This window comes from Poecilia mexicana, unplaced genomic scaffold (genome assembly GCF_051168715.1).
Source record: "Poecilia mexicana isolate PSO_F unplaced genomic scaffold, ASM5116871v1 scaffold_15, whole genome shotgun sequence".
Lineage (NCBI taxonomy): Eukaryota > Metazoa > Chordata > Actinopteri > Cyprinodontiformes > Poeciliidae > Poecilia > Poecilia mexicana.
The window spans coordinates 13,124,709-13,147,828 of record NW_028263384.1 but is presented as its reverse complement, the minus strand read 5'-3'; the positions used below and the strand labels follow the sequence as shown (position 1 = coordinate 13,147,828).

The 23,120-nt window shown below is 39.6% G+C and overlaps 1 protein-coding gene across 1 annotated transcript; it reads left to right on the top strand.

Annotated features, from left to right (window-relative positions):
- The first annotated feature begins 5,173 nt into the window (after positions 1-5,173).
- On the top strand, positions 5,174-12,789 carry nkx1-2a (NK1 homeobox 2a). The gene is made up of 2 exons (XM_014967847.2): positions 5,174-5,543; positions 11,819-12,789. The coding sequence occupies exons 1-2, from the start codon at positions 5,357-5,359 to the stop codon at positions 12,376-12,378; spliced, it is 747 nt and encodes a 248-aa protein (XP_014823333.1). The 5' UTR covers positions 5,174-5,356; the 3' UTR covers positions 12,379-12,789.
- Positions 12,790-23,120: the final 10,331 nt, after the last annotated feature.

Genomic DNA, 23,120 nt, shown 5'->3' with positions numbered 1-23,120 from the left:
CAGTGTCCCTCAGAACAATTTACCCCCACCCTGCATTGCCCTCCATCTACTCTGTGATGCAGTTGACCCCTTTACAAATCACCACCAACTTTTACACATCTGCTGCCTGTCAGCATCTGCCAGGCGCACTCACCCGTCCCGCCTGTAATGAAAAACTCTCATTACTCGCCTCCACCCAACAGGTACGGGGCCGTTAGGACAATTACCGGGCAACGCCGCTGACCTTGTTGTCGAACAGAGTCGAACAAACAGAGGAGTCTGATGGAAAAGGAGCCTGGCAGCAGGATCCAAGCTCTGCCGCTTGTGACGAAGATGCTGTTCTGATCTCAAGCAGCACCCGTCAATGACATCTGCTTTAGAATTAAAGGAAAATTTGAGATGTGAGGATACTGCAGAGCTTAGTGCTTCACTGACTTCACAAAAGGCAAACCAAACAGATCTCAATAGAGATAAACATCCCACTATGGAGAAATAAACAGAGATTCTCCCAAAAACAATGCATATTGGCAGATCTAATCTAACTATCAATGAATAGGCAGTTTATTTCAGTAGTTTAAAAAAATTTAAGATTATTTTATTTTATGGCCAAAACAATCACTGGAGAGACTGCAGACATGATAACTGTCACTGACAACCTGCACAAAGAGTGCTGCATACAAGCGTGATAATGGAAAGTTGAGTGGAAGGAAAAAAAGTGTGGTTGAAAAATGTGCACAAGCAATTTTCAAGGTGCTTTGCTTTGAAAAACACCTTAGAGAGATTGTGGAGGTTCACATACTGCAGCTGGATGTGTCCAGGACATGGGGAGGAAGTGTAGTACACTTTATATCAAACAACTCCTTAACATGAAACAAGTTCTGAGAAAAAATAGAGTGGTGAGATGGTTGAAGTCCACAGTCAGATTCATAATAAGGAATGTGACCATTGTTGCCCTTATCCTGAATAAGTTTGAGTGACACCATCTGAAGTCTATGCCTTATGATTCCAGAACCTGCTTTGCTTCAAAACCTTCTCACAGTTATACACATTTTCCTTCCACTCAACTTTCCGATCTTGGAAACAACCTATGGCTTTCCTTTCTTGTGGATGTTGTCAGCGACGGCCCGCTGGACAACTCTGAAGTCAGCAGTCTTCCTCATGATTGAGTAGACCATAATATAAATACAGCAGTACAGTCTGTGCTGCAAATGCCTCATTAAATGTCTCTGGTAGAAGCAAACCATCCCATAAAAGAGGAATGGATGGGATAAGCTCTGCATCGAGGATCAATTTGATTCAGTTATTTTTGCTAAGATATAACAATCAATCATTTCTACCTCCAAATGAGATGAGGACCCAAAAATAAAGAGCCAAGACCAAGAAGACCAAAAATAAAAGGCCAAACATGCTTGGTCCTAATGTCAGTTTTACCTTTTGTGTTTTGGGATGTTGCAAGAGTACCAAGTGAAACCTATAACTCATCAAGAAGAGCTTCCATATTCCACACAGAAAGGTCTGGAAGCTGAGTTTGCAACACAGCCCTTTTTGCTGTGATGCTCGGATGATTGGTGATGATCGATGGGGAGATCGTCAGTTTTTTAGAAGGACAGGCTCAGGGAAATGTGGCATAAATGTAGAGTTTTCATCTTTGTTCTGTTTGGGCTTGGCAAGTCCTTCCCGTCTGATGCGATGGCAACATTTCCTATTTAGCACTAAACATAAGGTTCAGATGATGCTGATGGGAATGTCATTAGTGGTCCAGATGTTTGGTCGCATTCCAAAGTGTGGGGGAAATTAGAAGTGAAAACGCAGAGGGAAAGTCACCAAAATCATCAGGCTTCACTGGAAGAATGTTTGTTGTCAAAACACAAATTTCCTGTTCACCTCTCTCTTATCAAAGGCAGTCAAACACGGTAAAAAAGAACAACGGAAAATAGCTACGCTATGAAAAAAAAATCAGCAGAATTACCCGTTTCAGATTAAATATCCTTCCTTAATGATTGACCCGACTCCTGCTGCTCTTTTGTTTGAGCCCCATTTCACAGGAGAGAGGAGGAGGCTCTGCTGGAGCCCCAAGAAAACAATGAAGACAAAAGTCGGAGAGCACGACTGCGACTCATAATCTTGCTCCTGCCATTAGACAAATTATCCGATGTTTAGCAGCATCCATGGGAAGTGGCTACTTTATTGACCCCAGAGGGGGGTCACTGAATGGAAGTGTGTCTCTTCGGCTCCCTGCTGTGTTTGACAGTGATCTCTCCTCTCTGAAGTCTCTCTATGGCTCAAGCAGACCCCAGAGCTGCTGTTCCTGCTCTCAGAAGTCTACCTGCAGGCCTCTTTGTCCTCTGGGCTCGTCCTTTTGTCCCGCTGACCCACGCAAACAGATGTCCGGCCGCTGGGCTTTCTCGCAGGAAGTTGTAAACCTCCAGCGTGCAGCGGGCTCCTTTCATATGGAGGGCCCACAATATACCCATGCAGCTGTGATAGACATGCAAATGGTGGCATGCAGGCAGGCCTTTGGTGGAGGTTTCAACAAAAGTTTGACTATGTACCTACAGACTGTACAATGACAGGGGGGGCAATGAAAGCCGCATGTAGATCAGCAGCAGAGCGATCACACAAAGACAGGAAACTGTGAGGGAGGTTTCTATTACCCTGTAAACATGGCTGCATCCTCCATGTTTCCACCGCCACAAACTGCAAACACAGTTCCTTTTTTTTTTCTTCTGCTTTCTTCTCGGTCTGATCCTCAACCTTGATCTGAACCTACTAAGACATGGCTGCACACCTGAAGTGAGACTGCATTGATCTGAGAAGGAGCCAAAAGAGCTGTGTTAACTCTGGAGGAGCTGCAGAGATCCACTGCTCATGAGGGAAAGGCTTTTGACAAGATAACTTATATAAATATGGCCTTAATAAAAAAGAGGGGGAAGGCCCACTGTTGAGATAAAGCCAAGGTTAGTCATGGGGGAACAGCAAATATGAAAAAGATGCTCAGATAAGACATAAATAGATTGATTTTGGCAAACAATTAAGTTTTTTTTTTTTTTTAATATTCTGATTTTCTGAGACAATGAATTTTAGGTTTTTTGTTATCTGTAAGCCTTGATCACTGTGCATATTTAAAAAAATAAATTAATCAGAGAGGTAAGAAAGCACCAACCCCCCTCCCCACCCCCCAAAAAACAAACTTAAAAATAATTTTAAAGTCAATTCTAATATGGGAAAACTTTTGCTAGTCATTTTACACATCAGTGTGTTAGCAAAATTGTCCTGTAGGGTTTTTGTAGAGTTTGGAATAGAAAACTTTTAAATAAAATCAGTCTAGATTAAAATAAATTAAACTGAAAAGTGATAATTAACTGAAAATATTTTAAAAGGCCAACAATCGCTTCAAATTATCGTATTTGTGCTGCTGCGGATTACCTTTCAAGTCTTCAAAATGTCTTAGGCATCAGGTTTTATCTGTACTGGACACCTGCTTGAGGATATTGATTATGTGCTGGTTTCACCATTTTACCCATAGCCAGTTATCCAGTTTTAAACAGCACACTGGCCCTTTGTGCTGAACTCTCATCACAAAAACGTAGAAGCAGATTGGCTGTGAATTTAAATCAATTGGATTTGTAGAAAAAGTAATCGGTTGCATTAGTTCTGTGGAAACGCTTTCACTCTTTGTGCGCTTTCTTTTGTGATGTTGGATGTGTAAATGCCCTGTTCTTTATTTCACAATTACTAAATATAGAAATTTTGCTCTTTGGATTTCCATGGCTTACATAACAACATAGAAAAATACATAACAACTCAAACAAATACCACAAACAATGAGGTACGCAGAATATGATTTATGCTCGAGTTTGACGACAACTCAGGCAAAGCCATAGCTAGTTCCTGTTATCCATGAAACATTACACAATGAAAAAATAAGTAGAGATTTAAACCTTAAAGGGTCACAGCAAACTGTGTCAAGTGCATGAAAGCAGTGTGAAGAGGCATTGATGTATGGAAGCAAAGACTCAAAATAGACAAATACATAAAATACATTTTGTAAAAATAAAGAAAGTCAAAACCTCTTCATGTGAATCATATAAAGAAAATGAAGTATGTCCAGGTCTGAGTGCCGTGATTTGTAATTTGTTTGGTGTTTCAGCTGACCTTACAACCTTCATCTCAGTATGAAGTCTGCTGCAGTCCGTCACATTTGACCCTGCAAATCTGACGGACCTCAGTTCTGTCCAGCTTTCCTCGTACCTGCTGAAGAAAAACAAACCCACAGCACGAAGCTGCCTTCATTATATATTAGTAGCGCATTCAGGATCATAAGACATTAGGTTCTCACAACAGAACATTTTGAATATACAAAAATGTATTTTTGAAAACCCTAACTTTCCTTCTACTCCAGAAATTTGCAGGTAAGCCATAACAAAATATAAAACGGTTCAACAGGTATGAAAACTGTTTTGAACATACTATGTGAAAGGTTTGAGCGAAACAATGTTTTCCTGCCATGTGCCATGATCCTGGAATAATCTACAAAAAAATGCATTCAGCAAAAACAAAAAAAAACAACCTTTTACACCCACTCAGAATTTTACAGATGCCTTCCTGTGTTTTTCTTTAGAAGTCACTGTGTTTTGGATAGCAAAACTGTTTTACTGTTTATTGTGTATTTATAATTTGGATATGTGTGACTGGTATATTGGAAATTTCTTTAAAAGTTTATCTGATCTTAATGGGACTTCAAAGACATGTTACTATTAATAATCCTTATTTTCAAAGTATGGAAAAGCAAAGCTTACAGTTTGCAATTAACACTATTACAACTGCAGTACAAAATAAAAAACACTGCAGTACTATATACATATATAAATATATATATGTAGTAATTTTGCTCGATTAAAACATGTTAAAAGAGTCAAAGGTGCAAAGGCAGGACGATTCCCAATGAATCAAGAGCCATCTGCGCCCAATTTACATGCAGCTCGTCAATTATTGGGTTTAATGATATGGGTGATTATCATTGGACGCTTTGAGACCATTAGGTGGTCGTGTGAAACACTAATAGTGTTTGTGTCACGTGTCTGGTTGAGAGAATTGGGGGGGGGGGGGGTGAGTCGGGGCTCACCCCCTTTAAAGACTGCGCACTGGTCATTTCATTCACGCTGCGAGACAGACTGACAGCAGCAGAGGGGAGTGATGTCTGTATTCTGAGGAGGAACCTCTCCAAAACCCACAGGAAGTTTGCGCACTGCAAGCCCGCTGCAAAAAGAAACGATAAGCTCATCCCCATGCGCGTAATTACGCACAGCAACCGCCTTTTCCGACATTCCAGGTCTTAAAAAAAGCATCCAAGGATGATTATACCCGTGGAGCGATAATGATGTCTAGCCATAAGATTTCCTTTTCTATAGCTGATATATTGGATCCCAACAAATTCAACAGCAAAAGAGCAAACGAACTTCCCATCGCTAAGGAGAAGTTAACTGTGCCGGATGCAGAGGGGACGAGTTTGGATTGGACCAGCGCAGCGGCAAGAGACTTCAGGGATGAGCGCACAGATGCAGGTAAAGAAAACATCACATTTTTTCCACAAACAATTATATTATTTTAAGTTCAAAATACGGAGAGGTACACTGGAAAAAGTGTGGCCCAGCTTAAATTAAAAAAATTGATGTCCATTTGTTGCATCTAATATATTTGACTTCACAGAATCTAAATAAAGTGGTTTGGTACAACATGACTATTTAATATTGACTCAAACCATATTACTTTACTTGACCCAATATTAATTCTTCACCTTTATCCAAGTTAAATTATTTACATTTTAGTTTTTGAACCAAACTAATATATTTAACTTGAACCCATCAAATATATATACCTTGCATTAATTAATTCATTGGCACCATGAAAGTCTTTTTTTTTATATATTTCATAAACTTGGTTTCATAAACAATTTGCATCACTCACATCACACTTAACACACTCCAGCAACAGTTTTTTTCTAAGCCATTTATTCCTCAAGTAAAAAAGGACAAAAAAAGTTGCATGTTCAGACAAACAAATATAAACATGTCATTGTTGCTCTACATCAGAGCAATGAAATAAAGACAATATGGCTTATCAAGCAAAATTAAATGGACAGAAAGCATTCACTGTTGTTGTACTGTTCAAACACATCTGAACTTGAAGGAATGTTGCATCTGTAAACATCATCAAAGAACTAAAATTCCAACAAAAGCACTCCATTAAAGTGACCCCGTGAGCCTGTATAACAAAGTGCTGTGAGGTGGTCTACCTCTTAAATAGATGCCAGTGGCAACTACATGCACACATTAAGCACACACAAATATACACTACTGTGCAGTTTTGAGTTCACCACTGAGTTTGCGAATCTTGGAAGTCATCTTGTTGGAACCAAGCTCCATCTGGATCTTCTGAAGGGCCTCAAAGGTGAACCTGAAACCCTGTGGATACTCCATGTTAAGAGCATAGCAAAGTCCAAAGAGCATTGCCACTCCAGCTGCAAGAGAAGGCAACTCATTGAGGACTTCCACACCATCAATGACAATCCCAACGTCTTGGGGCTGCTGTAGAAGGCTTGAATTCTCTCTGAAGACGAAGACTGCCATGATGGTCCTCTCCAGCTCCTGCTCGGCTTGATCTTTCTGGGAGACCTGAGGCAAAATATACGAAATATGCAACTGAACAACTGCAGTCTGGCACACCTCATTAATCACTATATACTGTATAATGGCATAGGTGGTCTCCCGTGATGAATAAAGTTGAATCATCATTGTGACAGAAAATATCTGGACATACCATGTATTCCTTTATAAGGTCCTCAACACGTTCTCCCAGGTAGATGATGAGAGCTTTGAGGATACACTCCCTTCTGAAATCGGCATCAGCACCCTTTAGGGACAATCAAAATGGTTATTATGCGATGTGTACACTAGTCTAGCAACTTAATTCCCAGCTCTACCATAAACAGTGCTTTTACAGTGTGTGCCTGGTCAATACTGAATCCATGGCAGACAAATTGAAAGCAGTGAAAATGTAAAGCCATTCTAGTACATCTGCCAGAGGTCACTAGTAGTCCCTCTTTACATATGAAGACAGACTGGATGGCTCCTGTTTGGGTTCCTATAGTGACAGGTGCAGAAATTATTTTCTATGCGCTACTACACATTAATGTACTCATAGGTGGCACATGTTTTTCTGTTTTTAAATGGTTGATAGTGAATATGGTGCAAAACTTGGCACACAATAACAATGCCATGTACATCAATTGCACATCATCTGCACATCCTCTTCATGTAGAAGGATTGAGGGCTGTCGTTAGTGGCTAATTATATACTGCACATCATACCTGGTCAAGAAACTCAAGGATCGTGGCAGTTTTTGCTTTAGTGATCCCTCCTTTCTTTCTGAAGATCTTCAGCAGCTGCGGGGAGTGCTTGTCCAGGTGCGCCATAAGTCAGGTCAGGAGGGGAACAGCAGTAACACACAGAAACTCTGCATCAACCTGCACACAAGAAAACATTGCGAAATACACTTAAAATTTAAGAATAATGTGAAATAAAGAAAATAACAAAAGCAAAACATTTTCTCATCTATGGGCTTAAGTATACAAAAAGTTGTAAAAAGTGTACCTCTTCCATCTGAAATAAAGCTGGCCATCTTTCCATGAGGTTCTCGATGGTTGGCTTCTGATCCACAATCTCTTGCCTCCTGAACTGAAAAGTCCTGGCCATCTTCTCCCGTATGGTTCTCTCAGTGGTTAGCTCTATTTCTTCATTCAAGTCATAGTCAGATGGATTGGAAATGAGTGACGTGACAACTATTCCACTTTTAAAGTCATTAATGGTGCATGACTGATGTTTTCTCCATTTATGGCTCCGGAAACTGCTGTATATGTTGGTTTTGTATGAGCAACCATCAAACATACATGGGACTACTTCATATTTTCTCAGATGTTCATAGATATGTTGGAAAAAAACGTGCTCAGTAGAAAGCTGATTGTTTCCACAAATGTAACACTTGAAAGAAGAGTGTCTTTGTTGGGACTCCAGAGAAGGATGATTTCTAGAGAGATGTTTCTGAAGACCATTCCATGTCTTGGACGAACAGGGACATTGTCCGTGGATGCATGGATAGGGACGCCGCCTACCGTGAAACCGATGGTCAATTCTCAAGTGTTTCAGTATCTTAGATCTTCTTGAAAAATGCTTGCTGCATTCTTTGCATTTCCACATCCAACCTAAAAAAAGGAAAGTAGACCAGTAAATATTTAGAAAATGCAATGAACAGAAATCTTAGTTTGTTTAGTTTTAATGACAGTCTGGTAATCTATATATCTAAATACAATGTTGAGTCTAGCGGTAGTAAAGAACATTGAGCTGCATGTTTTGTATGAACTAAGATATCATTCATTCAACATCATTATAGCTACTACTGCGCTCTTACAATCAGAGCCACCCTAATGTAAAAATGACTGCGGGCAAATGCTACACTGTACTTGCCCCCCCCCTTTCATTAGAGATTTGCTTTAATAGAGTAAGCTTGGTTGAAGTTGGCATGTTCACTTTTTGAAGCACTCTGCCTGCCACACTGATCTTGCAGACCACTTCGACTGAAATAAAATAAATAAATAAATTAATTAAATCGTTTGGTCCACTTAATCTTGTCTCCACATTCATTAGGTTTTTCTGAACGTTGCAACCCAACAGTTTTACTGGCTCAACGATATTTTAACAATGGGCGCGTGCGAAATCACACTTCATAAGATACCTGCCAGCATGCCATGACATATCTCTGAAAACACAATGCATTCGGAAAATGAAGTTCTTAACCTACAGTAAATGGGGCAGTGTCGTGAACAAAATGCATGAAAACCAGTTGTAGAGCCGAACAAAAAGTTTAAGGCTTAACAAGGAGATTCGCTTACCGAGAGCATATCCTGTGAAACCGTTTTAACAGTTGGACAAACCAGCATGGCGAACACTGGGAAACATCACCGACCATACCATACAAGTATAATGCATGCACAAAACACCATTAATTTTCAACGGGCCTCGCTACCATTAACAAACTGGGACTTTACAATCATAGTGGTATAAACACACTAGACTAACTAATTGCTAACATGGCTTTACATGGGTTAAGCTAGTCAAGTTCACCGTGTAGCCGAGCTAACCGTGGTGGAAGCTATTGATTGGTAACGAATTATGCCTACCTTGATTAATTCCAGCTACAACCGAACAATGTACACATAGTTATATTTCTCGTGAAATACGTGTAAGTTCAGAAATTACACCACATTTAACCCAGCGAAAAAGAAAGCGTTTACTGGGATACCCACATTTAGGCGGGACTTTCAGCTTGCTAACCAGGTGACATTAACTCGGTCTTTTGCATTAATACAATTGTAGGCTTGTTAAGACATGTTTACATCAGCTTAGTTTAGTACTTACCGCAGGTTTATTCTTTGATAACGTGCTCGGACGTTAATCATTCCTTCTTCCCCATGCCGAAACGGACGAAGCTCTCCAAGCACTTCTCCCCAACTTCTTCTCACGTGACTCAGATTGAAAATATGACATCATTTCCTTTCAGCATGTTTTGAGAGGAACCAAAATATTTGCTTTCTTCCCTTCAGAAGTCTTATTAATTCAGTCTGAATCAAAATTGACACCTCAGAATGCAAAAAAATAGACTTTCACAACCAAGTCAATTATTTTACATTGTATTCAATGTAAATTATTAGCTTGAATGAACAACTCTGTGCTACACTTTTTCCAGTGCACAAAAAAATTTGTAAATTAAAAACGCATAAAATAAACTAAAATGAATAAAATAATGTTTTTTTTTTTCCTTTTGGTTCTTCAAAATGAAATGAATTGAACCTAAAACGCAGGAAAGTGATTTGGTATCAGATTTGCTGTCATCTCTGGATGACCTTCCCTTAATTTCCAAAGCTGCGTTTCCTTTGGGGGAAGCCACAAAGGCTTGCTCCCAGAGCCCCCGCCTGTGATTGGCACCGGGACAGGCAGGCCAGATAATTGTTTAAATCGTCCCATTGAGGATGCCTCTGCGCGCTTTGATCGATATCCCATTACTGCTTCCTGCATATCTCCCTCCAGCACCTTGCAGGTACAAGCCACAAACCCCATCCATGTCTGATCCTAAATATCGTTCGATTAAAACTTCCTTTTAAATAGATGACATTTATCGATCCCCGCAGCAAATATGAAACTCCATTAGCACGTCACGGCTGGGGTGGCGGAGCTGGATTTAGACGGGATTTCTTTCCGCAACATGACATTTGAAGCGCAGGGCGCTTTATCAATTATTTAAGGATTAGTGACCAACTCTTCCTTCTCCTCTGAATGCAGCTTTACGCTCCACTAACCTCTGACCCCAAATCAAATATTTTTTAGATTAAAAATAAATAAATAAATAAAATAAAATCCTTGATATTGTAGTTAAATTTATCATAAAAAAGACTTATGGAAGTTTCTCGGTATAATCATTTTTGTCAAGTTTAGACAGATTTCTAACTTATTAAGAGCTGTCCTTCAGCACCACAAAGCTGGACGGGGAAGGGGACGGGGGGCACACGCACACCATTATTTGAATCCAAGTTTTTCATCGCTGTTGCAGAAGCCTTGCACGTTTTTTGATTATTTTTTTTAGTAAATTTAAAAAGGAAAAAAAACAACTATATATTAAGAATCCTCTGTCAATTTAAAAAAACAACTCTTATTTACAATCAGAATGCTTATTTGAAAGATTAATTTGCATGGTCAGAGTCAACTTAGTAAGTACTGAAACGGTGAAAAATAAAGATAACAAAACAAATGCAAATGAGTGAAAAAATTTGTGAGTATCGATTTATTTTAGCAGATGAAGGAGTAAGAAATATGGAGGTTTGGGAGCTTGATGAACATTGTGTTGCATGCTTAAAATCTAAGAAAGGGAACCTTTGTAGATGAGGAAAGGATCAGATTTATAAGACGCTGAGCAGATCCAGTTTCTTTCCGTTTTAGAGCAACATTTTCACACAGAATGAGCAAAAGTTCCAAGTCAGACTCATTTTCAAAACTTCAGCAAAATGTCACTACCTCAGCCAAAGATTTCTTTCCATCATTCCTTCACTCTAGTTGTAGGGCTCATTTTTCTTGATTCACATTCATTCAAAAACTCAGTTTGTAGGCAAAGAACTCGTAAAAGTATTTTATGGGTTATTTTTACAAAAAAACAAAGATTTATGTTTTACGAAAATGTAACTTTTCGAGAGAGAACTGTGGCCCCGATGTCTCAGGATCCGAACTGCATTTCAAATGGCCCTGATACGTCACGCCCACCTGACAACCTTCTGGAGGTGCTCCTGTATAAGGCAGCCTTTAAAACTTTGCTCTATAAGTGAAAGGCCAGTCAAATCCACTTTGCTTGATTGTGATTGTGAAGATTGTGTTAAATGAAAGTAAAGTGAAACACGCATGCCAAATTTGTTCTTGTTGTTTTTGATAAAACAACACAATTTGAGTTGGTATAAAAACTCACAACAATGTCCTTTATACCTCAAAACATTATAATGCAACAGAAATCTGTTGATTATAGGATGTGCAACTGTGCCTCTCTTTTTTAAATTTAATGTCTTGTTTTCAAGTTTAATTTTTTTATGACCTTCCTTTGAGAATCTCTGTGGTCTTTTGTGTGATAATCAATATAAATAGGACATATTTTCTTTGGCTGGGCCTCCAATGTGGGGGGTCCTTTGCCCCCCATTTCCCTCCCTTGGTGGCGCCACTGCGCTGACCTTATCTTGTCTTTACAGGAGAAGAGACAGGCGATGAAGACCCAGCAGTCCTTCCTGATCCCATTCTAACACGTTCCTCACGCGAGCGTGAGGACGCAGGCCGGAGAGCCGTGGCCACCCCGCGGGACCCATCACCGCACAAGCGACGACGTGTTGACCAGGCGTGCGCCAAACCGCGACGCGCCAGAACAGCGTTCACATACGAGCAACTGGTGGCTCTGGAGAACAAGTTCCGCGCCACTCGGTACCTGTCCGTGTGCGAAAGACTGAACCTGGCTCTGTCCCTGAGTTTGACCGAAACGCAGGTGAAAATCTGGTTCCAGAACCGGAGGACCAAGTGGAAAAAACAGAACCCCGGGGCGGACAGCACCTTACAGACCGGCTCCAGCTCCCTGGTCAGTGTCAGTCCAAACCCACCGTCCTGCAGCTCAGGTTCCGGCGTCTTCCACCAAACTTTCTCCAACTTCAGCTCTGGGAGTGTGATTTTCCACACAGCTGGTGGTGTTCCTCTTTCATCCACTAGGGGGCTCTTGCATCCCTTTATGCCAAGTGGATTCGTTCAACCTTACTTTAACTGACATAAAATAAATGAAGCTGACTCAGACTTTGAGCCAAGTCATTGTTTGAAATCTTTTCTTTTTTTATTTTTGGGAAAATATTTTCAGTACAGAAAATATTAATTGTTCATGGTATGCTAACCTTTTAAGGTTTCATTGATGTACAGTTACACATCCAGGATATTTAAATGTGTTAATTAAGGATTTAATTAGATGAAAATCGTGATGATGTATTTGAGTTGAAATATGAACCAATCTGAGTTCTTAGTTTTCACAAAAGCCTCTCCATCTGTAGTTGCCAACAAATCCCCCTTCTTGTGTTTTATTGCTCCAACTGAGGCATATCTGTCTATATTTTGAAAACTGACATGTTCGAGTTAAACTAAATGACATAAATGTAACTTTTCATAGAACAGTAAAAACATGCTTGCATGTGTGTGTGTGTGTGTCTGCTTAATACACCGTAAGAACATTTCAAAAACAAGCTGCTGTTCTGGAAAGACCTCGAAAAACATTTAGGTATAAAAGACATAATGATGATACTTTGCATTGCTGACCTTGTCTAAGATCTAATTGTCTTATTTGTGGGGCTGACTTTTTTACTTTTTTCTGTATTAGACATAATAACTTGTGAAAGGAGATCTAATAGTTCACATGAAAGGTCGGTTCTCTGGGCTTAGCTGCACAGACCTGTGGATCGGGAGGAGTGTCTATCTCCAGTGGTTACTGGGCCAGACGTGGGATGCATCCTTGACAGATCAACACTCCCATTACAAGTCAATACACACAGTCAGGATAAACAAGAGTCCATACACTTGTATATAATACCAATTTATATGTAGGCTCCACGTAGAAGGCTGCCAGGCCAGGATTTGAATCCATGACCTTTTCACTGCAAATGTGCATCCCGGCACTCACCATTCAAGAGAAAATTCGTACTTTTCTGTGAGTTATCCAAACATTTCTTTGTCAGGTTTTGGAACGTACACTTGCCTATTAACAGGAGTTGTGAATTATCCAATGAAATAGCAGCAACTTTCTTCATTCAAACATCCACATATTCTGAAGAAGATTTGCAGATGTTCAAACCCAACATTAAGGTGGCAGGAAGGGATTTAGGTGACTTTTAATTGAGGATGGACGTTGGTGACACATGAGTTGGAAGGAGTATTTCAAAAACTGTTGACCTAATGGGATTTTCACATATAACCATATTTCATATCAGTGATCAGGAAAAGAGTAAATGGGAAAAAAAATGTGAGGCTACTGTTCATACAGCCTAACTAAAATTTAACAATAACACATTAGAAAAAGGTCACTTTGTCTGATGAGTCAGGATTTCTGCTGTGGCTTTGGTCAAAATTTGGCATAAATAACATGAAAGTTTGGATCCATCCTGCCCTGTATCAGCAGTTCAGGCTATAGGCGGTGATGTGATGCAGCAGAAGATTGTTTTTCTTGACATACCTTGGGCCAAAACCAAACCAAACAAAATAAAAAATAGCACTATGGAATAAGAAATGCACAAAACAACCTTAAAATCCATACATATCTTCAATGTTGACATTTTTGACTTTTCAAAGAGAGAGGCTGCACAAGACAGCACACAAGTACTCAGGTTTTAAACACCGTTTCAGCTTTAGATGTAGCCTCCTTTCTTGTTTCTTTAATCCAGCTGTAAGATGTGCTTTCTGACACTCAAAAAGAAAAAAAACTAAAATATCTTTTACATTTTTTCTTTTAAGCACTATAAAGTTGTAGAATTTGCGAAACTTGTTTCTTTAAACTCTTTAAAGTCTGAAAAACCACCTAGAATAAGATTTATATTTGTTGGTTTGAGCTTCACTCAAAAGGCAACACTTTGGCCACCACCGGATAAAGTCACTTCCACGATACAACCACAGAGTGTCGCTGTTTCTTTGAATATAAAAATGTCATTTTCTTCTCTGTGTTCAAAAACAACTGGAGTACAGCTGTGTTCTTTGTGATATAGGATTTATTAAGCTCATTATAAGAGATTTGATCTATCGATTTAGGATTTATTTTATGGACTCTTGAACCTTTTTACTATGTTTTGGTTATTGTGTATTTGCTTTTAAATGCTTGTTAGGTCCAGCTCTTTGCACATTTACACCATGACCCTTCCACTGTCCAATAACGGATTGAAGAGACCTCTGTGAGATGTTCAAAGTGTAAGTTATTTTATGTAACCTAATCCCGTTTTAAATGTTTACACAGCTTCTTGTTCTTCAAGACGTTTTTGCACAAATCTTCTCAAACAGATCAAATGAGGACTTTACAGAACAGCTGGTGATTACTCACTACTAGATTTAATTAGATCAAATAGTAAAAAACCCTTATTGAGTATTTATGCCTCCTTGAATACTTGGAATTGTTGCAAAGTGCCAAGAGACAACATTCTTTGTGAACTGGCAATATATAAATAAACTGGATTGAACTAACTTAAGGGGACTTCCAAAAAATTTTATTTATGGGTATCAGATTAAAAAGTGCTGGTTGCAAATACATGCTACGCTTACTTGTAGAGCTTTTTTTGTGTGCAGTTTTTCATGCTGTCAATTAACAGCATTATTATATTGTATGCAATTCCAATTAAATACATTAAAGTGCGCTTTAGCAACATTTAAAACATGTGGAAAAGTTTAGGAAGACATTCTGCAAGACACCATATTACTCCACTCACGCTTTGTTTGACTGATGCAACATTTTACCCAACAAGCCAACAGAGTAAGACCGACAACAAGAGAGCAACGTTGATCCATGTTGTCCATCAGGAGAGGATCGGCCGATTTCAAACCTGTCAGCCAGCATCATTAGCTGACATTTTGGCAGTGTGTTGTGCTTTCATTTGTTTGACTCTCTGGTCTAGGAAGGCACCTTTCTCTGTATGTTGAGAAGGTGAACATCCTACTGATGGAGGTACTGTTTCTGGAGGGCAGACAAAAGTCTCCTGATATCACTCTGATTGTTAGATGGGTGTCAAGAAGCTTTAAATTGGAAGGAATTTTCTCACTTCTGTCAAAACTCGACACATGTCTTCATGTCACTGAGGAGCTAGCATTCATTTCCCCCCCACCATTTCTCTCCTACATTCCTGACTGTCTCTATTTGTATCAACCCATACGTGCTTTCGCATACCGTCTTTGCAAAAGCTCACCAACTCACAGAATCAGCAAAGCAGTAAATATATAGTATCCCTCTGACGGCGCTCTCAGTTTTACACCGGCGCATGTAAATGTCTCCCCTTTGGTCCAGGGATATTTTTCACTGCATAAAGTCTGGAATGCAGAAGATTTGACATCCTGATCAATAGTCTTCGAAATCCAGCATGAGGAACTCACACCGTACTTTGGCTTCAGGCAGCTCTGACATGACAATACGATGAATAATTTTGCGGTGTGTTTGAGGGGGTCCCATGGTCTTGGTGGAAAGGGTTAGCTTGTTTAAAATTCATGTTTGAGTGACTCTGCAGAGACAAGGTCACTACCGGGTCTGTGATGCATGCATGCGTGTGGGTGTGTTTGTGTATATGTTTTATGTTTTTTTTTGTTTTTTTTGTAAGTGCGTCTGAGTCGCCAGCGCATGGGAGGAAAATTCCATCTGTAGCCCCCGTTCTCTGTACTTACCCGAGTTGCAGGCTTGAATAAATAAAAGCGAGCAGAGGATTTCCTGGTATGTGTGGATGTTATCTTCAGCTGCGGTGGTCCACAGGGACTGGGCTCTTCTCCACGGAGGATCACAAGTCACAGGCAAGCAGAAAGTTGTACGGAGAGAAGAGTAGAAGTGTTTTGGAGTGAAAGGGTGAATAAAGTTTAAAGCTGCATGTAAATACCGGGAAAAGAGTCTGGCTCGATTGGCCCTTTGGGTCCCTAGAATTGTGCAAACCCAAAACTTTTAACCTGCTGCGGTCCGCACTGAGGGAAGCCAAGAGTAAAACCTATCACCTACTTTATAACAAAGATCAAGTAAATATCAAGTCTTAAGGCTGCATTAACAGACTTTATTGATACTCCCACATTAACTTGCTTCTTAAATACACAATTTTGACAAATATTGAATCAATGCAAGAAAAAAAAAACATGCAGAATTAGAGCTTATTATGTGACACTTTTGTTTCCCCATAATAATGGAGCAACTGCGGTCACTAATTTGAACATTTATGAATAATAAAAATTACAATGTTCTGGCTTGTTGGGGGCACTCAGGATCTTCCGTACTCTCAGAGAAGCAGAAGAAACCATTAGTTCAAAAGCAACAAAATGCCAGATTACAGTTTACAAATGAACTCATTGACAAAGAGCTTTCCACTTTTGATGATTTTCTGCTCATGGTGGATAACAGTAATATTAAAATATTATCTCAGACCAATAAAAAAAAAAACATTTTTAATGCTAAATGTAGACTTAATGAAAGGTATCTTTAAGACCTGCTTATGTGTAATTTTCAAAACATACTTTCAACCTAACAAATGAGCCTCGTGAGAAATCACATTGACCATTCGTACTCTCAAAAGCACACACATCTACACTTGGATACACACATTGGTAGACATCTTGGGGTTAAGAGCCTTGCCCAGGGCGTCACCTTCCAACTGCAAGACAACAACTTTACTAAACATGTACGTGACAGTGGTGGATAAAACAGCAACTCGGTGAATTCAATGTTCCTCTTCAGAGGGTTTTTCACTCTGTTGTCATGGAAACATTACCTTTGTCATTGCAACCTGACCTAAAAAGGGAAGAAATACATAAACTGCAAGTTCCTCATGTAAAAGCAGCATGAAACGCATCCGCGTGTCGTACATACAACAGAGAACTGTAAATGATATAAACTAATTTGTGTACATTGGTGCAGACTGTAGAGCAGACGGTGGCACCATCACTTAGATTTGTTCTACAAACCAAGATGGCAACGGTTCAGATTTTTGCTCCTACGCCTCTGCCGCATATTTAAAAGTCTGACTCTTTCTCTCTGTACCGTGCAGTACGTGGGCTGCATTGTCCTGCTGTTTGTGCTCTTATTAGGGCGAGAAAACACTAACTTCACCATGCCGTATTACTTGGGTTATTGAGGCCAGTTTATGAAATAAGGCATGTTTCTAAAAAGCATCCTGGCCTTTATTCTCTCTTGTTTTCGTTTTTCAACACGTCAGCCCAGGTTTTTACTTTAGCATGTCAGCTCTTGCCGGCTTTCAAACAAATCCAAACTCTTTTATATCGACCTGTCTTGCTCTTTGAATGAATGGTTGTAATGCAGACAGACAGAAGGACATGGGTATCTTTAGAGTAAAAGCGTATCCGTCAGACTTTGCAGATTTCCTGTTAAAGTTTTTGACATCCCTCTGAGATGTTTGTGGCTCATCTCATGCATACCCCCAGCACAGCAGGGGAGCAGTCAAAGCAGCAGGAGATAAAACTGATTCCTTCAGTGCCAGGCAGCATTTCAGGCTCAAAAGCATCAACTTGTAATGGTTTGTTGGTCAGCTATAGAAAGTGATTAAATGGGGTTAGCATTGCAAACTGAGACAGAAGCTAAGCTCTGTAGCATCTGTAATATAATAAACCTCAATAAACTGTTTATTATAAGCATTTTTCAGAAGAACCACATTAAAGCAACAGCAGTTCACCTCCCCAAAGCCAAATGTGTATCCTTCCAAATCCAAACACTCCTTTCGTATTGCCTACAGTCTATCTTCATTTTGGCATTTACAAGAAAAAATGCACCAAAATGAAATCACCACGTTAGCATCAAGTAAACATTCCTGTTTCTGTATTATGATGACACCATGCAGAGATTCTCAAATGTCTGCACACAAAAACTGTCAGCAAAAAAAAGACAGATAATATCAAAAGTATTTCCACTTTCAAAGTGTCATGTTGTTGCTGGGGTTAAGAGGTTTAAAAACAGAGAAAGACAAAAAAAGGAGCTTCTGTAGCAAGTTTTCATGAGAGTGCACACCCTTAGCACCACAGAAAGAGTTAAGATGTCCATCCAAATCATCAACACAATGCTAAGAAAGTTTTGTAACGACCGGTCCTGAGTTCAGAGCAAAAATTCGTCTGAAAATCCAGAGTAACCTAAGCAGCGCTATGGACAAGAAATAACCTCACCATTTGACATATTTAGAAAATCTTTGCAAGGCAAATCTTGTTAATTCCTTGTTTATTATGTGGATAAACTGCCACAAAAGAGGACTGGACATGGTTTTTCAGTCAAAGTGCGCATAAAGCGTAGAGTTCGACCAGGAATGAGAACATTTATGCAGATGTTTCTCTGTTTTTATATTTTTTTCCTAAATAAATGTGCTCCTTAGCCGACAAATAAGGCATTTGTGTCAAATTAAAGCTATTTTAACAGGATTGTAAAACTTAAGCCCTTATATTTTGTTTTGCTGTCAAATCAAGTCAATACTCTGATTTCTCCAGGTCATCTTTACCCAGCTGTATTGACTTTTTTATGCATTGTTTATAACATCCTTTTTAATAGACCAATTATGGTGCGATAGCTGAAATGTCTCTGTAAAGGGGAAGCACATTTCTAGGATAAAACCTGATTTATATCAGTACAAATAGACCGGAGTAGTACTGAATGTGATTTAGAAACTTGAGAAGGAGTTTCTTTTTTCAGAGAACTTTTTTTGGAAAAAAGTTTGCACAAGAAAGTCTGGAAAATGCATGTTCTCTGCGAATGGTGTCTTCAATTAATCTGCGGCATGCCGTGCTATTTAAGCCGGTCCAATCCATGTTTCCCCTTCCCTCACAAACCTTTTGACTCCATGTGTTGTATTCTGTGGACGCGGGCCAAGGCAGACACGCTTATGATTACATGAGCTCTGGCAGAGGAGTTGAGCAGCACATAAAAGCTGATTTTCCAAGGAAGAGGCTTGAGTCAGTGGGTGAAATGAAGGGGAAATCCAGATGCTTGAATCCACTAAACCTTTATGTTGAATTCCTAAACTAAAGACTGGTTCTTGAATGCTCAATCTTAAAACCAATGTACAGTCGACCCATTAATATGTTCAGCCTTGAGCTGCTGGATATTTTACTGCAGTTCTCACCCCACTGTAACACGAAGGAGCTTTATTATCAGGGTGTCATAACAATTGGGTAAATCTGGGTTTTGACATACTCTGTGGTCAGAGAGTAAATCTCTTTCAGTTTGTGATTAGGCTTTCCCTCAGCGGCTCCATGTATGATTTTATCCTCCCTCTTCCCAACTCTGCCAGAAGTGTTGCTTCACACCGAATGCATTTGAAGGTCATCGGCGCTAATAACAGAGGAGCACAAAGAGTTTAGCAGCCTGCTAACAACACAGACAGAGAGTTGTTAATAACACGCTTTGTGAGAGTCAAGAACCGCAAGGCTGGTGGAGAAACTGCTCAGGGATTTGGTGACAGGTCAGTCAGCGTGTTGAAATCCGGGCAATCAGCAGCGAGATTGTTTGTGCGCTATGCTTAAGAGTATAGAATTTCTTGTGCAAAGTCGAATTGAAGTTACGCAGCGTGCAAACATGCAGGAATCTTCCTCACCACCTCAGTTACTTTGGAGTCTTTGAGAAAAAAACAGATTAGGTTGTGAAACTGTTCACATTTTGTCTCGTTATGACCTCAAACCTCAGTGTGCTTTGGAAGGATTTTACGTGAGAGGCTGACAAGCAAAGGACAAAGGATGCAAATAAAAATCTAAAAAGTGTGTTGTGCTCTATTGTTTGTTACCACTGTGTAAATACTACATATAGCCATCATTATCTTTAGTTATAACAGTATGTGTTTGACAGGGTTGTCAGGTTTTAAAGTGGATCCAAATGCAGACGAGGAGAGGCAGCAAGTAGGTGACGAAAAATGATGAACAAAGATATACAAAAATCACAGGGAAATGAGGGAGCCAGAGCAGAACAAAAACACGAACCAGGAACATAAAGCCGGCAAGGTACTGACGGGGAAATAACGGGATATAACAGGAGGTACCAGCCAGGAGTGAGAGGAGAAAAGGTGTATAGAGAGAGAAAGTAACACAGGGGGCAAAGGAGAGTACACTGGGTACTAGGAAATGAATCTAACATAAAAGAATAAAAACATAGCCACATAAAAAGTTATGGTGGGCCGAACTTGGCCTTGAGTTTGACACATGTTTTAGAGGATCTAGTGCTCACTTAACATTCTCTAGTTGGTGGACAGACTGGTTGCTTCCTCGTTGAAGCTCTACTTTAGGCTCTGGGTTTCTTACCTGGAAAACCTCTATTTTAACTCGTTGCATGGAAAATCCATCCCTGGAACCTCTTTTTCCAGGGAAAAAGAGACTTGAAAGACAGCTTCTCCAACAAATAAAAGTCTCCCTATAGTTTTATTACATGTTGAGATCAACCAGAATGACTCTGCCTAAGGCTTTATGCGAATCGTTGCAACTTATAGATCCTACCGCCTTCCAGACTGGAGATCCGCACACAAGGAACAGCAACTGAACAATCACCAACCTTAAAAGGTTACTGCTTTATCTCTGGACTAGCAAAACGTGAAGAAAACAATCAAATTAATTGAGAACAATATAAATATTCTTATATTTATGCTTGACTCTCTGAAGCAAAGTTTCACATAGGGAAATCCAAAATATCTGATGTGGCCGGGAAACGTTTGGCGTAACCTTTAGATTCATTCAGAATGAAAACCTGCGAAACATCCACGACGATCAAAACAAATTCAGCGACTGTTAACACCCAGAGACGCGCAACTGGGATCCCAATCAATTTACCGAGAACTGACAGCAATTACACTCATGCTCTCATGCACATGGATACACTCTAAAGCGAGGCAAGTTTATTCAAATGTGACTTATCTTTATTTAGCAGCAGCAGATTCCCAGGGCGCGCTCTTTCACGTGTGTGAAAGGAATCATTTTGCCTCTTTAAAGCCACAAATGGTTGGCGCTCCAAAGATTTATATGGCGGCGGCTTTTAACATTTCATTTCACCTTCCTTTATTTTTCTGTTTACTCCCTGCAAGAACCAGATGTCATGACAAATGGGTGTAGAGTCCGCTAGAGACAAGGGAATTAATTTCCTTCCTGTAAAGAAGAGGAAACGTGTCATCGACTTGAGAGGCCTGTATTATGTGGGATGTGCACTCCAAGGTTTCCATTTTTTGCAAGACAGCTTTTCTGTCTGTGCCAAATCTATATTTGCTGATAAGACAAGAATGTATTTGAATTTGCTACTCTTTAGCAGAAATTCATGCCTGATGTCAAAAATAATGTGCGTAGATGGAGACCACTCAGGGCATGGGAGGAATACTTGATCATCCACTCAAGTAAAATAAAAACATCTGAGAGTCGGATTCTTTGCCACAAGATGTGGGAATTGCACTGTTGTTTTGACCAATGGATACAGTTTAATTAATGTAATAACATGCGTGAGCATGGGCCTACACCTGACCAATTTTAACACATTTTTGAGTAAGACTGATGACAAGTAGAACTGCACCAAAATGAAAATTTGGGTTGATATCAATATCCGATATTAATAATGCTGCTGTGGCCGAAAACCGATGTTTGCCGATCATATATTATAAATATAATGTTATATTATAAATAAAATATTTCTCTACCATTCTGAAAACTTTAAAAGGAACTAGCAGAAACAGATGGCATCGAGATGAAAATAAATATTGGCTGTTCATATCAATGTAGTTTTATTTATCGGACTGATAACAGTTTGTTTAAAAATGACCAATGTTGGCCAACACTGATGTGCTGATATATTGTGCATCCCCAATGAAAAGTAATGAAAAATATATCGCTGCCCTTATTGTCATGTATTGAGTCTTCGAGTAACAATGAAATATAGTTTTCTCATAAAGATGGGCAAGTTCAGCAGAATAACAGCTTGTGAGCTGTCTCTAGGAATAAAGTAGAAAAACAGGAACATTTGGTATATGTTACATTTTTGAAGTTTCTCCCCACTTTCCCTACTAGTTTATAAATTATGGATAACGTATTCTTATCAAACCAATATTTTTTTTATACTTTTACCTTTTTGTCTTTCTTTTGGCTTTGTTGTTTTGTTTGTATTTCCTTCTAATTCATGTGAAACACTTTGAACTGCCTTGTTGCTGAAAATGTGCAATATAAATAAAATTATCTTATTTGTCCTTACTGTTTCCAAATCAAAACTGTAAATTTGTCTTCTTTTAACACGCTGGTTGCATAGTTTGGGGCAGGATATTGACCAAACCTCTTTAGCAAATGCCTTTGCACCTGAACATAATTCTTCAGATCAGGCTTCCTTTGCTTTGTGAACTAGTCTATGGCAAACTCTGATGTACCGCATACTCTCTCAGTGTTCAGCTAATAAAGTCTGCTGGAGCTCACCAGGGATAAAAACTGGACCAGTGTGAGAAAGCGTCTCCCCAAATAAACTTTAACAAGCACCCCTTTTCTCATCCAATACTTTTCAGTATGAGTAGATGGGTTCGTTATGAAAAACAGTAAACGCAGATTTATTTACCTTCATTTTTGTGCGTATTTACTTTTAAAATATTCACCAACACGATAGCCTAACGGTTTGGAGAAGCAGCATCAAACTCTGTCTGATTCTCGGTGAAAGAATGCATTTCAAACATGAAACCCATTCACGGAAATCTCCCACATTATTATTAGATGTTCCGCTTGTTCTTCCTACGCTGCTCCTTGCGCCCTCCCCGCCTCGCGCTCTCTTCGCCTCCCCTCCGAGCTGCGCGCGGCAGACCTCGG

Coding starts and splice junctions, on each gene's coding strand:
- nkx1-2a (XM_014967847.2), top strand. CDS start 5,357: ATGATGTCTAGCCATAAGATTTCCTTTTCTATAGCTGATATATTGGAT. Junction 5,544..11,818: donor GGATGAGCGCACAGATGCAG/GTAAAGAAAACA, acceptor TTGTCTTTACAG/GAGAAGAGACAGGCGATGAA.